At 34.6% G+C, this 14,207-nt stretch overlaps 1 protein-coding gene across 6 annotated transcripts; it reads right to left on the bottom strand.

Annotated features, from left to right (window-relative positions):
• Positions 1 to 998: 998 nt before the first annotated feature.
• sno (strawberry notch) lies at positions 999 to 13,943 on the bottom strand. 6 transcript variants are annotated; one of them, XM_066288353.1, is made up of 24 exons: positions 13,728 to 13,943; positions 11,141 to 11,222; positions 10,701 to 10,892; positions 10,177 to 10,371; positions 9,260 to 9,381; positions 9,062 to 9,204; positions 8,806 to 9,002; positions 8,568 to 8,749; positions 8,281 to 8,509; positions 7,898 to 8,116; positions 7,632 to 7,842; positions 7,391 to 7,569; positions 7,010 to 7,337; positions 6,769 to 6,893; positions 6,455 to 6,640; positions 6,044 to 6,218; positions 5,465 to 5,650; positions 4,795 to 4,996; positions 4,487 to 4,620; positions 3,894 to 4,155; positions 3,449 to 3,625; positions 3,213 to 3,336; positions 2,544 to 2,690; positions 999 to 2,274 (listed from the first exon to the last, which is right to left on the bottom strand). In XM_066288353.1, the coding sequence occupies exons 1-24, from the start codon at positions 13,728 to 13,730 to the stop codon at positions 2,189 to 2,191; spliced, it is 4,086 nt and encodes a 1,361-aa protein (XP_066144450.1). In that variant the 5' UTR covers positions 13,731 to 13,943; the 3' UTR covers positions 999 to 2,188. The 6 variants fall into 6 exon arrangements, with proteins under 6 accessions (XP_066144450.1, XP_066144451.1, XP_066144449.1 ...); XM_066288354.1 differs by having other exon boundaries at positions 11,141 to 11,283; XM_066288352.1 differs by having other exon boundaries at positions 8,806 to 9,006; positions 9,066 to 9,204; positions 13,843 to 13,941.
• Between the last annotated feature and the right edge of the window lie 264 nt (positions 13,944 to 14,207).

Below are 14,207 nucleotides of genomic sequence, written 5' to 3' on the forward strand. Positions count from 1 at the left end.
TTCTTAAAATCAGACCATCACAAATATTGTAATTCGACAAAAGACCCAAAAAGTAGTCTGAAATTTATAGAATAAAAGAAAAAACAGTATCGCATGATTCGTTGCGTTTTCACCAGGGAATAAATCCTGTAAGTTCGAAGACTCAAATGCAAAGCTTTGGATATTTTAAAACAATATTTAATATTTGGCAATGTGGCAAGATATATAGACGTAGGTGTTTTCAAAATGAATGGAAGTTTCTTGTTGCGGAGTGAACTGGTTATTCAATAGAATATTCCAGATTTGTTTTATGTATCTCAATTTACTACTTATCACGTAGATTGGTAATCATATATTTATTTTCTCTGAATCCAAGCATTAATACGAAACTAAATACTTTTTTCTTTATAAAATTTTCAATGCCATCATAAACGAATTGTCTTAAAAGTTCTTATTAAAATGAAACAAAAAAATTAATATATCACATAATTGGAAATCGCAAGGGGGGTGTCAGAACATGGAAATGGACGTGTAGTGACCAAAATTGAGGGTATCTTTGCCATGTATCGTAATTCCTGCCGGAAAGGGTTGCTGCTAAAAATATTGAAGGGGTCTAAGATTCGCTCATTCAGGTCATATCCGACCCACCATTAGATAAGCGATAAAAAAAAAACGACTGTAATAACTGTATTTTGATTGGGAAAAAAGGTGGAGATTTTTTCAAAGGGCAAGAATATAATGCGAAATTTGAGAGTGCGAGTTTTGCTTACACGTAAGGAGCGCAGATGATGTACATATTTCCATACAATACCGGCACCTGTTATACTACGCGATATTTCATCCAAACTCGTCTATGTAATCTTAATTCCCAGTCCTTGTTAGTGATGACTAGGTGGTTTAGTCCCTTCCAAAATATTCCAATATTTATGGTACATATTAGTGACAAATAAAACAATGGTTTTATAGACAATACTATTTCTTTTTTGTCTTAATATAGAACGCAAATAAAAAATCTACAATTGAACGATGTGGTTAATTTATGCAATAATTTAACAAAGGTTAACAAAGACATAAGAAACTTGACTTTAAAAAAAGATTTAAAGAACAACTTGAAAATGTCTGCTTCCATTAGGAACTGTGGTCCTTCATTACGTAGGTAAACATTCTCAACAAAAGAAAACTTAAAACTACGAACTCTGGTAGCAAATAACAGAGCACTGAATGAATGTTCGGTGGGCGTTTAAATTTGCACAACCAATCAACAATCACTGAAATAAATAACAAAACAAAATAATTATTGGGAAATAACTTTTACTTAAAAAACTATCCTTACTAATATAAATACATTGGTATCTGCTAAAATACATAATATTTCTAGTATTTCACAGTGTTTAGGTTATTTTAGAACGTTATTTTTCGTTCAAACTTGTGATATTCTACAGGGTGATTCACGGCCGACGGTATGTTAGACATTTACGGAAAATTACGTGCATGAATTTTCTGATATTTCCTCATTAACCTAAAAATGTTTGTCTTATTTTCAAAACGTTATATCTTCGCATAATGTGAAGGTTTTGGTAAAGGAACATGATATATCGTTTTAAAGGAAGTTTAATTTTATTTAAACATATTTGTTAATATACAGGGCGTTCTAGTTAAAAAATCACTTTCAGCAGAGTTAATGTCAAACTGTAAAACAATTAATTTTGAGCTGCCGCCGTCTACAATATACAGCCACTTTTCTTAAATGTTATTATTTTTTTATATACCGACAACGTCGTATTGTGGAGAACATTTTAGGTCGAGAACAAGACAGATCATCTATATTTGTAAATAAAAAAATGTTCTTTCTACTTACGCAAATGTCTAAATTACCATCAACCGGGAATCACCTTGTATACAACATACATCCAAGTGGGGTGTTTGTAATCTTCGACCTCGATTTAATGTTCAATAAGGTCAAAAGTTGCCAAGCCTTTACAGAAATTCGTGAGTTCACAGCACGATATGTCCCACAATCGGAGATTACCTAACGGACATTACTTCCGTTGTAATGGATTTTTCGTTTACTGGATCACTTGTTTCCTATCTAACGTATATTACAGTCAACTTCTTAGCAAAAGTGTGTCCTAAAATACTTTTAGCCCTGTAACAGTTACAAAATTTAGGTATAAACCACATTATTGGTTTCATCTCCATGTCAGTCTCTTTAAAATGTCTTTTCTTCCACTTTTTCAGCGTCTGACGACAAAGCCTCGATGAGGGCTTCGACGCAGTTTTTGGGAATTACGGTGCCTAAAGCAAATGCATAAGTTAAAAAAATGTAATTTAATATTAACAATTAAAAACTGTACGAAGTTTATACTACCCTAAACACAAAACTTCAAGTGAATGGGCCCTTGCACTTCGCAATTAAATTGTCTTGTACTTTAACCAAATCATCGATGTTTAAACACAATCGCGAAATTCCATGTTGATTACAGTACGTAAATGCATTAAAAACAACAGAAACAAGAAACATTTAAAATAACGATACCTCTTCCAATATGAAACACGTGACTTACCCACAACTTTTAAATCTTCTTCCGTCCTTAACCTAATCACTTGCATTTTGTTTTGAACACCCCCTCTTGCCGCTAGGACACCTTCAACTCTACTCCATACAGATAACACGCTCCCACTCACGACGTGATATGTGCGCCTTCGAAGACCTGAAAAAAATAACAGATTTCGTCAAAATTATTGTAGATTTTAGTTAACTCTACAACTAAGGTACAAAAATCCAATTTGGAGATATAAAATTGTTAGTCTTCTGTAATAAGTTATTTTTTGTATCCACGTTGTGTGGCAGGTTGCGTCATGTTGCTGAAACCATTACCAAATGCATTTATTCTCGTCAATTAGAATACGAAAGTCAATAACCATAAATCGATAATACTACCCATTGGATGTAATGTTTTGGTCGATATCATCCGAGCCTGCGAAAGCTTGCTGCGTTAATTAGACATGTTATCAAATATCATAAAACAAGAACAGTGAAAAAATTCGGCCATAATGTCGCATTGAATGTGTCCTGTTACAAAAGCCTGAATACGTCTTGAACCGTCTTAAGACGTTAGAATTAATCGAAATTATTTGCAAACACGGAGATGTACCTAATTTTTCTCACTAAAATATTTAAACAAAATGAAACTTAAAACATGTATGCAAAGTTGCAAATTTCTGCATCTTACCGACTTCACATTCATGACCTGCGGTTGCGTTTCGACAATTGCCACGCCAATAGGCATGCGAACACGTATTAACGGACGAATCGTACTGGTCGGTCCATGCCTTTTCAGCATCAGCTGAGTCAACCTGAATAAAATGACTTCATTAAATAACATCAATTATTCTGTAGATACGGATACGTTAGAGGTTTTCCTTTAAATATATTTTTAATGTAGATAATTTTCAAAAGCATACTTACCTTTTTATATTTTTTCTCAAGTTCCGCCAGGCTTTCTTGCCTAAACTGAAGACCAGTATTTGGCCTGTAGACGGAAAACATTTGGTCTTTTTTGCTTTCCGACTTCTTCTTTGTCGCGCTGGCGTTGCCACCGTCGACAGCTACTGCTAATATAGACGTATGCTTGCCATTTCGTACCTTAAAATTAAATTAAATCGTTTTAATTAGGTTCCACACCTAGATATCCAGACGACTAAATGTTAAATAAAAATTTTGCGGTCAACAAAAATTGCTTTAAAAGAATCTCACAAAAAGAAAAAAGTCTTTTGCAGTTCAGTTTCCAATTTAGGAAATAGTTCGAATAGTTTTCTTTACAATCTGACATGCTCCACATGCAGCGACAAAGAGACCAAGTTTCTTTGAAGTACGCTATATATTTATGCACTACTATTGTCTGAAAACTTACCTGATGAGACAACCAAAAGCCCTCGTTTTCTCCGGAAAGGTCAGAAAACTTATCCAGAGCTTCGGGCCAAGACATACCCCGTTCCACGTGTACCGTGTGCAGTTCAGTAGGGGCGGTACCAGTGGCGTGCTTTCGAAGGAATGTAACGATGCGCACACGTTTTACCACCTCACCACCTGTGCCTAAATCTAAGATTCCTAAATCGAACCGACCGGTCCTCTTAGCTTGGGTCACGATTGCTGCTAGAGTATCCGTGAAATACCTTGAACATTGAAATTAATTAAAAACTGTAGAGCATTTGGCACTTTTGAGTTTCAAATTAAATCGACATATTTTTATGAATACGTATTTTTGTTATTCACATTTCAGCTACTGTTCAAAACAAAAATTTAGCATCGATTCAGCCTCAACCAAGATTTTATTTTTTTTATTCTGAATATTCTTGAAAATTACTATTGTTTAAGGATCAAAATAACTTCTTAACTTTCAATAGTCTCACAATATTCTTAAATGTTAATATCTCTACGTATCCAGAGAAAAATTCAATTTAATTTTCAATCATGAATGCTCAAACATAAATGTGGATTACTTACTTAAACAACCTATTTTGTAGTTCTACTGGCATACCAAGTATACGATTAAGGAACTTTGACATATTGTTGTAGTCTTTGTCAAGGGACAAGACTCCTGGCATATTTTCACTATTTACTATGAGACCAACGCCAACCTATAAAACAGTGGATATATTTAAAAACTAGAGATTATCTTCTGAATTTAATTCATTTTAATCAACAGAATTTTTTTACACTGAACATAAAAAAATCAATCAAAAATCTCAGATATATCATAAAAGAATTGCCATAAAGTTTAAATTTGATACTTTTTAACACTATCAACTTACCAAGGCACCAGCGACATCCTTAAAGAACTCGCCTTTATAATCTTTAGGAGGCGGGACGAGCGGCGCATCGTATCCCATGATGGCTTTCATGGTTGCCTCCAAGGCTGCTCGACCGTATTTGTTGTCAATATTAAACTGACTCAGATCTCGTGTTTCCGTCGCTCGTCTATCACCGTGCGTTAAGGCGCCCAAGCTTTCCAATCTACAGAAATCAAAAAGCATGAACAGAAAGTCGAAACTTCTCTAATAGTAAAAATAATAAGTTACAAATTCTGACAAGTCATTCGAATTACCAATTGTCAAGAATGGGTACGCTACAATGTCAAAAATTCATTTTGTAACATGATTGTGAAACTGAATTCGATTTCACTTTATAAAATTATAATCATAATAAAATACAAAATAATATTCAGTTTTCGAAAACCTAATTCGAATAACCTCATATTAATGTTGGAAGCCAGTATAACCCAAACACATAATGCTTTAATGTGCTAAGCAAACGAAACTTCGCTTTCGATTTAGACGTCAATCATGCTCTCACACTTCAAATACTTAAAATCGCTTTATTGAAGTACGAGTCATTGAAAGACGTCAGTTTCAAATTTCCGCAATAACGGTACGAAGATTTATCAAAGGAACGGACAATAAATTTTTATGTATAATATTTTACCTTTTGGCGACTATAGATGCAAACCTTCTCTCGCCGGCCAAATCAGAAATGAGGAAAATGTACTCAGGTGCGTTAACTTGGTTACTTCGGTGAGTTCTACCGAACTGCTGAATGGCTCTATCTGCTGACCAGGGCAGTTCAAGTGTTATATGTACCCGCCTTCTTTGGTTTTTGACCCTCCGATCACTAATTGAAATTTATAAAATATGTATATAATACCTTTTAAATACGGTTCGTTCCAAATAAGGATGTGTTCACTTTTTTCTCTATGAAGATAAATTACATTTTTGCTAAATACATACATTAAAATAGATTTTGCCTCTTAATCGTTAATGGCATATGGTTTTTAATATCATTATATAATCCTTATCTAGAACACACTATATATCCATATCATGTTGTTAAAAGTTATCTGAAGCCTAATATACCCGACATACAATACTTAGTGCATTTGGGCCCGTCAACTTCATTTTTAATTTCGCACCACCATCAGGTTTGGACCAAAAAACATTAAGATCCGGATGATTATTCAAGGTGGTGCATCACACACTTAATTAATTTAAGTTGAGCTAAGTGTACCTCTGCAAGGAGATTCCACTAGATGCCGCTTCGGAAATAATGGCAACGTCCTTTTCTCCATCCATAAATCTTTGTTTTTCAGTCAAATTTAACGTTTCCAAGGGAACATCGATTTCCGATCGGCTTTCGTATTGAATGCCACCATCTTCAGTTTGCACCACTCTACCTTTTCTACCTAAAATCAAAGAAAAGATCACGGCTATGAATAGAATTTCATTTTTTTTTTAATGGTAGATTGAGAGTTTTTAAATTCAAATTAGGTGAATAGCCGATAACTGCAAGTAATACAATTATTTTCTGTTCTAAGCAGGAAATAAGTTTCAAATAATGTCTGAAAAAGTACTTATAACTTTTAATTAAATAAAAATATTTCGTAAGCAATTCAAAGTTATCTTTATTAATTTGTTTTACCTGTCATTTCTGCAACATTTTCTGGGCCACCCAATTCGTCAATCAACTGATCTAAAGTGTTGGGAGGGAGTTTTTCGCCTAATCTCTCGATCGAATGCAATAATTCTTCTTTCATGCTGCAAGCTCGTTCGATCGCATCCATAGGCGGTGCTGATGATTTGATCTCAGAACCTCCGTTTGCCTTGGCTGAAGATGAATTGAAAGAAAATGCAATTTTTTTATTAATAAGTCAAAAACTAATATAAGAGCATATACTGTTTAGGTAAATCTTCATATCTATGCACATTGGCTATCACTTAAAAACATGTACTTACCTTTACTTGTTTTCTGCGTTATGAGCATAGAAAGTTTATCTTGCGTTGACTGCCGCTTTTTTGGAGATTTCTTTTGTTTTTTACCTTTTTTCTTGTTTCTGCTCCAAGGATCGTTGTCTGAGTCACTGAAAAGAAGAAAGTGAAACTAAATTTTAAAAATCGCTTTAAAATAACTCATTTACGTATAAATTATACAAATGATGTTATTAGAAAAAAATTTAGTAAATCTAACAAAGATTACCTATCAGAATTAAACGGATTGAAATCACTAGACTGATTACTATCACTATGACCCTCGGAAATTTCACTCTCGTTATCTGACATTTGAAAGTCTGAATCGCTCTTTTCACTGTTATCCGTATCCGACGTTGACCATTTATTTCTTTTCACCGCTCTTTGCGCGGCTTGTCTCATGGGTTTCCTCTTTTGTGCGGAACTTCCTTCTTCCGAACTCCCGTTGACCGCCTTTTTGGGCATCATATCGACCCCTCCACCGATGCCCAATAACTTTTGTATCCTATTTCGGTCAGGGGCAGGAAAGTGTTTCTCTACTAAAGTTTGAAACACTCCTAGAAGATAGAATTGGTAGTAAAGAATCTGAATTGGTGCGATGCCTGCAAACCTTTAGCTGTCGATACAAAATCGGTCAGTTCTCCATCATCTCTCTCCAATTGTTCTAAAGTTCTTGCTTCGCCAGTACTTTGAAGACCTATCACAACACATTTTCCCATTTTAATTGCCTCACGGGCTACTGCTACTGCGTGCTGAACTTTGGCCGCTATACAAAGATATTTAAAGAATCTGCAGAATAAAAACAAATTTTCGTCATATATTAGATAAGAAGATTATGACAATATAGGTACCTTTGATGAGCGGACCAGAACTGCCCCCACATAGTCTTCCTCATGCGGTTTTCCGCATCTACCAATTCCGCCGCCTCATGAAACTTTTGCATTGCCTCGACCCATAGTTTAACGCTGGCGTCGTATACCTTTTCAAAATCTTTTGAAAGTGGCACCTCTTCAATTTTGAACGATACTCCGTGAAAACTTAATTGTCTAGCTATATACATTCCTACAATGAAAATAATACGGTTAAAAACGTATTGATATTTCAAAATCACTAATACCTCTTAACTTCATGTCCATTGCCACTATTTCCATTGCTCCCACTCCACGTTTTTCCACAGCCGAAATAAAGTCTGCAAATTCTTTAAATGGTGTCCCCTCACCCCATAGCCCCAAGCGTACCATATAGGCCATATTTCGGGGTTCTGACGCACCGGTGGCAGATGCGTACACGACGCGTGCCTTCGGAAGTTTATTTTGAAGTTCCAACACAGTGAGACCTATAAATGAGCGCAAATAACTTGTTATTATTCATAATGCAATGTTAATTAATTAAAAAGTTAATGGTAGAAATACGTTTTGCACAAGTATACGGTGGCCTTGAGATTCATTTTGAAGAGATGTCATAGGATATCAGAAGTTAAATGGACTAAATATAACGTACCCGTTTTAGTTGGTTTCGATGATCCAACGGGACACAAATTTTTGGCTCTGTGACATTCGTCGAATACTATAAGGCCGTCAAAATCCTGACCGCACCACTGAAGCAACTGTTTTAATCTGGATTTGTATTTTCCACCTGCGGAGTTACTTTCACCGATCAATGCGGAATACGTGCTAAATATTACTCCTCTCTTGACGTTGTTATTTACAGCTGAGGAAATCTTAGCATACTGAAAATAAAAATAAATCAATCAATACAATTTTTTTTAATAAAATATAATAACCCACCTTAAATTTATTAAGGGGATGGACCTCAATTTTTCCAGCTCCTATGTCGCGTAGATCCCTCTCCGCGTCATATTTAAGGTCATTGGAAACGGAAACCCAAATGGCTCGTTTTCGTCCTTTTAAGTAATTCTCAAATATAATTCCCGCGATTGTTCGGCCTTTTCCAACACCAGCTCCATCTCCTATAAAACTTCTCACATAAGTTTTGATCTGTGAAATGTTAGCCTCATATACCTACCTATTAAAAAACCAGCCCTACTTCCATCGGGAAGTATATGCTCATGTGCTTGAGAAGCATAGGTAATGCTTTCTAGTTGCAAAGCTGATAAGGCTCCAGTTTTTATTGTATCCTCAGGCAGAGATACGTTGTACCAAACATCTACTGGTGCCACCGACGACAACGACGCAGTTTCTACTACAGGATCTGGATGTTTCCTTCCTGTAATACAGCTAAGATAATTAGCATGAAAATAATAAGACAAGTGTACCAGGACTTGCCAAGCTTAAGCTTCGATGGCATGTAATCCGCATAAGTTTCCGCAACTCCAAGCTCTTCGTCGTCAACTTCTTCTTCCTCTTGATGTTGTGGCATCATGGGTTTATTGTCCATTTGATTCATCCACATTTGCTGGAGCGCCTATTTATTAAATATCCCACCAAATAAAACAAAAACGAGAGCTTCCACTACCGACCTTATTACTTAAAGGACCTCCCCATTGTGCCATTGGGTTTGAATTATACAACATTGAGGAGAGATTCTGTAAAATCGGGTTAGCATATGGTCCTCCTCCCATTCCATATGCGGCCATTTCCACTACAATTGAAAAAACCTTGGTAATAATTGTTAGAAACTTATCTTCAACATTTTCTAAACTTCAAGGGCCTGGAAGTGTTATCACAAGCCTAACTGAAAATTATAGTGATCAGTATAAGGTGCTTTTAATAAAATCGCCGGGAAGTGCGCGTTGTGCATGCAACTGAAATAATTATTAATAAGCAATATACATACATTCTAAAAACAACCAATAGTTATCTCGTTAACAACAAACATGATAGGTTCTAAATTGATCTAATACGAATACACCTTCTAGAGTGCAAAAAATGTTATGACAGCGCGAACAGCTTTGCAGGTCCCCGAGTATCTAATCATCTAAGAAGTACCCAATGCAACACTGGAGATCTTCTAAGCCAGGCAGACTATGATGCAACTCAGTTCTGTTTTTGCCAGGGTTTCCAAAGTTGAAAATTCAGAAAATATGTTTTTTTTTCTTGGAGCAATTAAGTTCCTAAAATAATTTCCGTTTCGAAAAAAGATTGTCCAACAATGATAAAAAAATGTACAAATCACACTAATGCTTCGTAAAGTATCGTGGTATTTTTTTCTCAATCCAATTTTAATAATTTAGACACTATTTATAAGAACAAAATTAAGATGGAACCTGAATAGCATAGAGTAACGCTCAGGTTCATTTTTAGGCAAACCTTTTATATACCTTTTTATATCTATAAAATATAATTTTATATCGAATCCTGGCCAATTAAAAGAATTTTTTTTTTTAATTTGGAAACCCTAGAATCAATTACAGAGTCACACAGCCATCAAACTTACTCTGCTGCAAAAACCGTGCTGCGTTTAAGGCGGCCGCGGAGGCGGAAGCCGCCCCTGACCCCCCAGGGCCTCCCTGATGGCCGAAACCAAACATATTGGCCATAGGGCCTCCCGTCAAACTGCTCAGCATCGAAGCCATCGCGGCCAGGTCGCCCATACCGGCCGAATTGGCTGGACCACCAAATGGAGGGCCCACTATAGAATTTTCTCGTGGAAAATAACGTAACGACATCATAATATAGGTGGCAATTCTCAACTGAGAATCCATAAAATTTCATATAATATCTAGGTTTTTATTTCCTCTTAAATATTACATTACCTAAATTTGAAATTCTCTCACCATAATTTCAGAAACTATAAAAGTACAGCACAGAATTTTCACAAGTTTTTATGTGAACTGAATAAGTTCCTGAACCATTCGCACCAAAAATTATTTACGAAACCTTGTGAAAAAACTCAGTTTGCATAATTCAAATGGTAATACAAAGATCCCTAATAGAACGGACATGATGTAATTAAATTACCTGGTTGTCGCATCATGTCATACATAGTATTGGGGTGTATATTCATGCCTGGCATGCCGCCCATCATTTTGCTATTCATACCCAAGGACCCCACTGGTATTTTGATGTCTGGTTTCATGTCTTTTTCTTGCTTCAGTTTAGTGTCACGGTTCTCTGCTATTGCTGCGGCCGTAGCTAAATCTTTGCCACCACCTAATCCAAATTTAATAAATAGTTCTTTATGCCAGAAGTACGGTAGATAACATTTAATGAATGTGTATCACACGTTATTTTATTTAATTTATCGCTTAATTCATAAATTATTTATCCAATACAAATCAAATAATGTTTCTTGAAAATACAGCGAACGTCACATTTTTCTATCAAACAAATCAATAAGAGTTAGTGGTCACATGCAGTCATTTCTTGTCTTGAAAAAACGTTTAGCTCTTTGATCTTACCTGGAACCTCTATCTTATCAGGGTCTTCGTCATCGTCAAAATCACTTCCTGACAGCTCTTCTTCGTCCATGGCTTTTTTGGACTATTGAAACAGGGTTAAATCAAAAGTAAGTCGAACTGTATGACTACGAAAATTATTAAATCTAAAAATTAAAGAAAGTTATTAAGCATAATGTCGTGCTAAGCGTGGGTCTCCTGGATTAATCTGTTTTCTATCAACATATTTTCATTATTCATTTGGTAAAATATTCAATTAACTTTTCTACAAAGCTCTAGTACGCATACAACCCAATCAACGGGATGGTAATTTATGAATTTTGCAGACATTTAAACGCAATTGAAAGAAGATATTATATAATTAACTTCTAGAATCTCTAAATAAATGCAATACTCTTCAGTTTTTTCAAACATATTGGGAAAGTTGAAGCCCCTTTTTCATTTAGTTAAATGGAGAGTAGAGTACACAATATAGAGAATGATGAAATAAATTATGTGTTACAGTTTTTTTGTTATTTCATTTATTAGTTTTTTTGAAAGATATTGAAAACGATTCAAAACATCTAATAACGCAGAATGACAAAAACTTAGATATTGCAAAATTAACACAATGACAAATATGGACAATTTAATCTTATAATATATATATATTCTTGCAAATTACATATAAGCATCCTTTAAGTAATAAAAAATCAAAACATCACGTAAATTACTAGTTGTGATCATCAATAAATTTGTAATAAAAATGTGTAAAAATTGACCCCATTTAAACAATTCTGGCCATTTTTATTATTCAATATTGTCCTTATATTGGAAAGAATGTATATTATTTCATGTTGGGTATCGTTACCGTTTTTATATCGATGAGCTGGCAGCACCTTTGCAAAAAAGGCTGCAAGTTTTTTGTAAGTTTGGCAGCCGTCGAATCATTTCTGGGATGATTCAGTCGAGTTCTAGCACGGTAACAAACGAGATTTTTGTTATTCAGAATAAAATAATATTTCGTAAACGTCGGTTGTTTTTTTGTTTTAAGTACTGGTGAAATATATCACTTGTATAGTTAACATTGATTGAGGAAAAGTGGATGTTGTGTAATTGTCATTGGGTGAGTAAAAGTGGAGGGAGCCCATGCTGTTGATCCTGGGGGGAAGGGGGGGGTGCATTGCTCCATTCGCACCACATTCAGGATGAGGCAATGGGAGTATGAGATTGGGGTCAGATGAGTTTGTGGTTCAAATTGAAAGAGAAAGTTTCTGATCTGTGTCTTACCTTCAATTTACTTTATTAAATAAACAAATGCATCAAAAAATTGACATCTCCTTACAAGAAAATAGTATTTTAATTAGGAAGGTATATATTCCCCATCCGCATTTATAAACTGCCAAATCATTTATTTTCAATTTTTTGGAATGTTCTCTAATGAAACATATGACAGAGATATTATAAGGGGCATAATGAAGTACAAAAATTAGAATATGAAGTAATGTTTGCAAATTGCTAAAGGTCATTACAGAAATTATAATGGAGTAGCGGCCCTAAATCTAAAAATAAAAAAATATATGGTGTGTCATATTTAATATACTGGAGTTTCTACTACTTTTTTTGCTACACTTAATTGCCATGTAATTCTTCACAGTTTACCATAAAGTACCTACTGGATTCAGTATTGATTACGTAAATAACTATAAAATAAAAGTAAATGTGAAAATGAACATATTAAAATACTGTTGGCAATAATTACGGGTGATGAAGATTCATTTTCTTTGGCTACATAAGCCTTTTTGAAATTTTCAACCATAATCCATTAAACCTCCTAAAATCTCATATACATTTGCAACAATTTGGAAAATCTATATAAATATCTTGCATCTCATGAAAATCATCGGAAAATTTAATTTATTATTATTATTATATTGTGATTTTATATCAAATTTTGTTCATAGTGAAGATTATAAAGGGGTTCATTTGTAATGGTAATATTGGCGCAAAAGCAACCATTATTTCACATAATAATCAACAGTTTTAAACAAACTCTAACAATGGATGCTTTGTTCATATCTTATGTAATTGGTTTAATCAAATCTAATAGAGAACCATGTAGTTAATGTTCTATTAGAGCTATTGTGATATTGAAGATAACATTATTCTTTCCACTTAGCAGTGAACACATGTGTTCAGTACTTGGTCAATGGGCTGAAGGAAGATTTAAAGTTGTAACTAACTCAAACCCAAAAGCATACATTTCTGTTCTAAGACAAATATGGCGTGCACCAACGCCCTAAATGACGGTCCAGACCCTATTAGCAAACCCAAGAGACCCAACTAATCAACAATGTCCCAGTAGAAGCCCTAAATTAGAAAAATCGAATATTTGTTTTTTTGTATTTTTTGGTTATGAATTTTTAAACGCAGGTCTAGGGGGGAAAAAAGGATAAAAACGGGGAATTTTAAAAAATCAATGCACTCTACCGCTTAAAGTGATAAGGAAGCAGCTACTCCATTGGAAATTAAAGGGAAATTTCCAAGAAAAACGCAAAAATAAACAGATTAAAGCAGGGAAGGAATGACGGTAACAAAAAAATGACATTACCATTTTTTTTTCGGTCAGCTATTTCTCATGCAAAATCGGGATAAAGCACTCAGATTTTAGCGAGAATTCAAAGTCTACGATATCTAATTTGCGTTTAACGATAGCACTAACTTACAACTTTCTTAGATCGGGGCATTTTTCAATTTTAAAAGCGGAAACACTTCAAATAGAATTCTACAAAACACGCCAAAACGCCATTCGATTTCGATTACCCATCATGCACTAGTGCAACGTTGCCACATGAGTATTGGCAAATCTGAACTATGAATTTTTGAAGAAATTATGAATTCAGTTCTTGCATTATCAGCAACTGTAAAGTAAATTGAAATACTCAAAATTAAGGACAATTTTAAATGTCGTGAAGGTTCAAATCAGATTTGTGATAACGCCGTATAATATTGGTAAAAATATCGGATAACTTCTTTAGTACTTCCTACGACATGAAAGCTTGGCAACATTTTACCCATGTTGCCAACATTG

This window comes from Euwallacea fornicatus, chromosome 12 (assembly GCF_040115645.1).
Source record: "Euwallacea fornicatus isolate EFF26 chromosome 12, ASM4011564v1, whole genome shotgun sequence".
Taxonomy (NCBI): Eukaryota; Metazoa; Arthropoda; class Insecta; order Coleoptera; family Curculionidae; genus Euwallacea; species Euwallacea fornicatus.

Bases quoted from the DNA above. Each gene is read 5' to 3' on its own strand.
- sno (XM_066288352.1), bottom strand. From the start codon at position 13,863: ATGCCCCGATCTAAGAAAGTT. The intron at 4,621-4,794 runs GTAAGTTGATAG...ACTGTTTTATAG, and splicing joins AGGATGTCGCTGGTGCCTTG to GTTGGCGTTGGTCTCATAGT. The intron at 2,275-2,543 runs GTAAGTCACGTG...CATTTGCTTTAG, and splicing joins AGAAGATTTAAAAGTTGTGG to GCACCGTAATTCCCAAAAAC.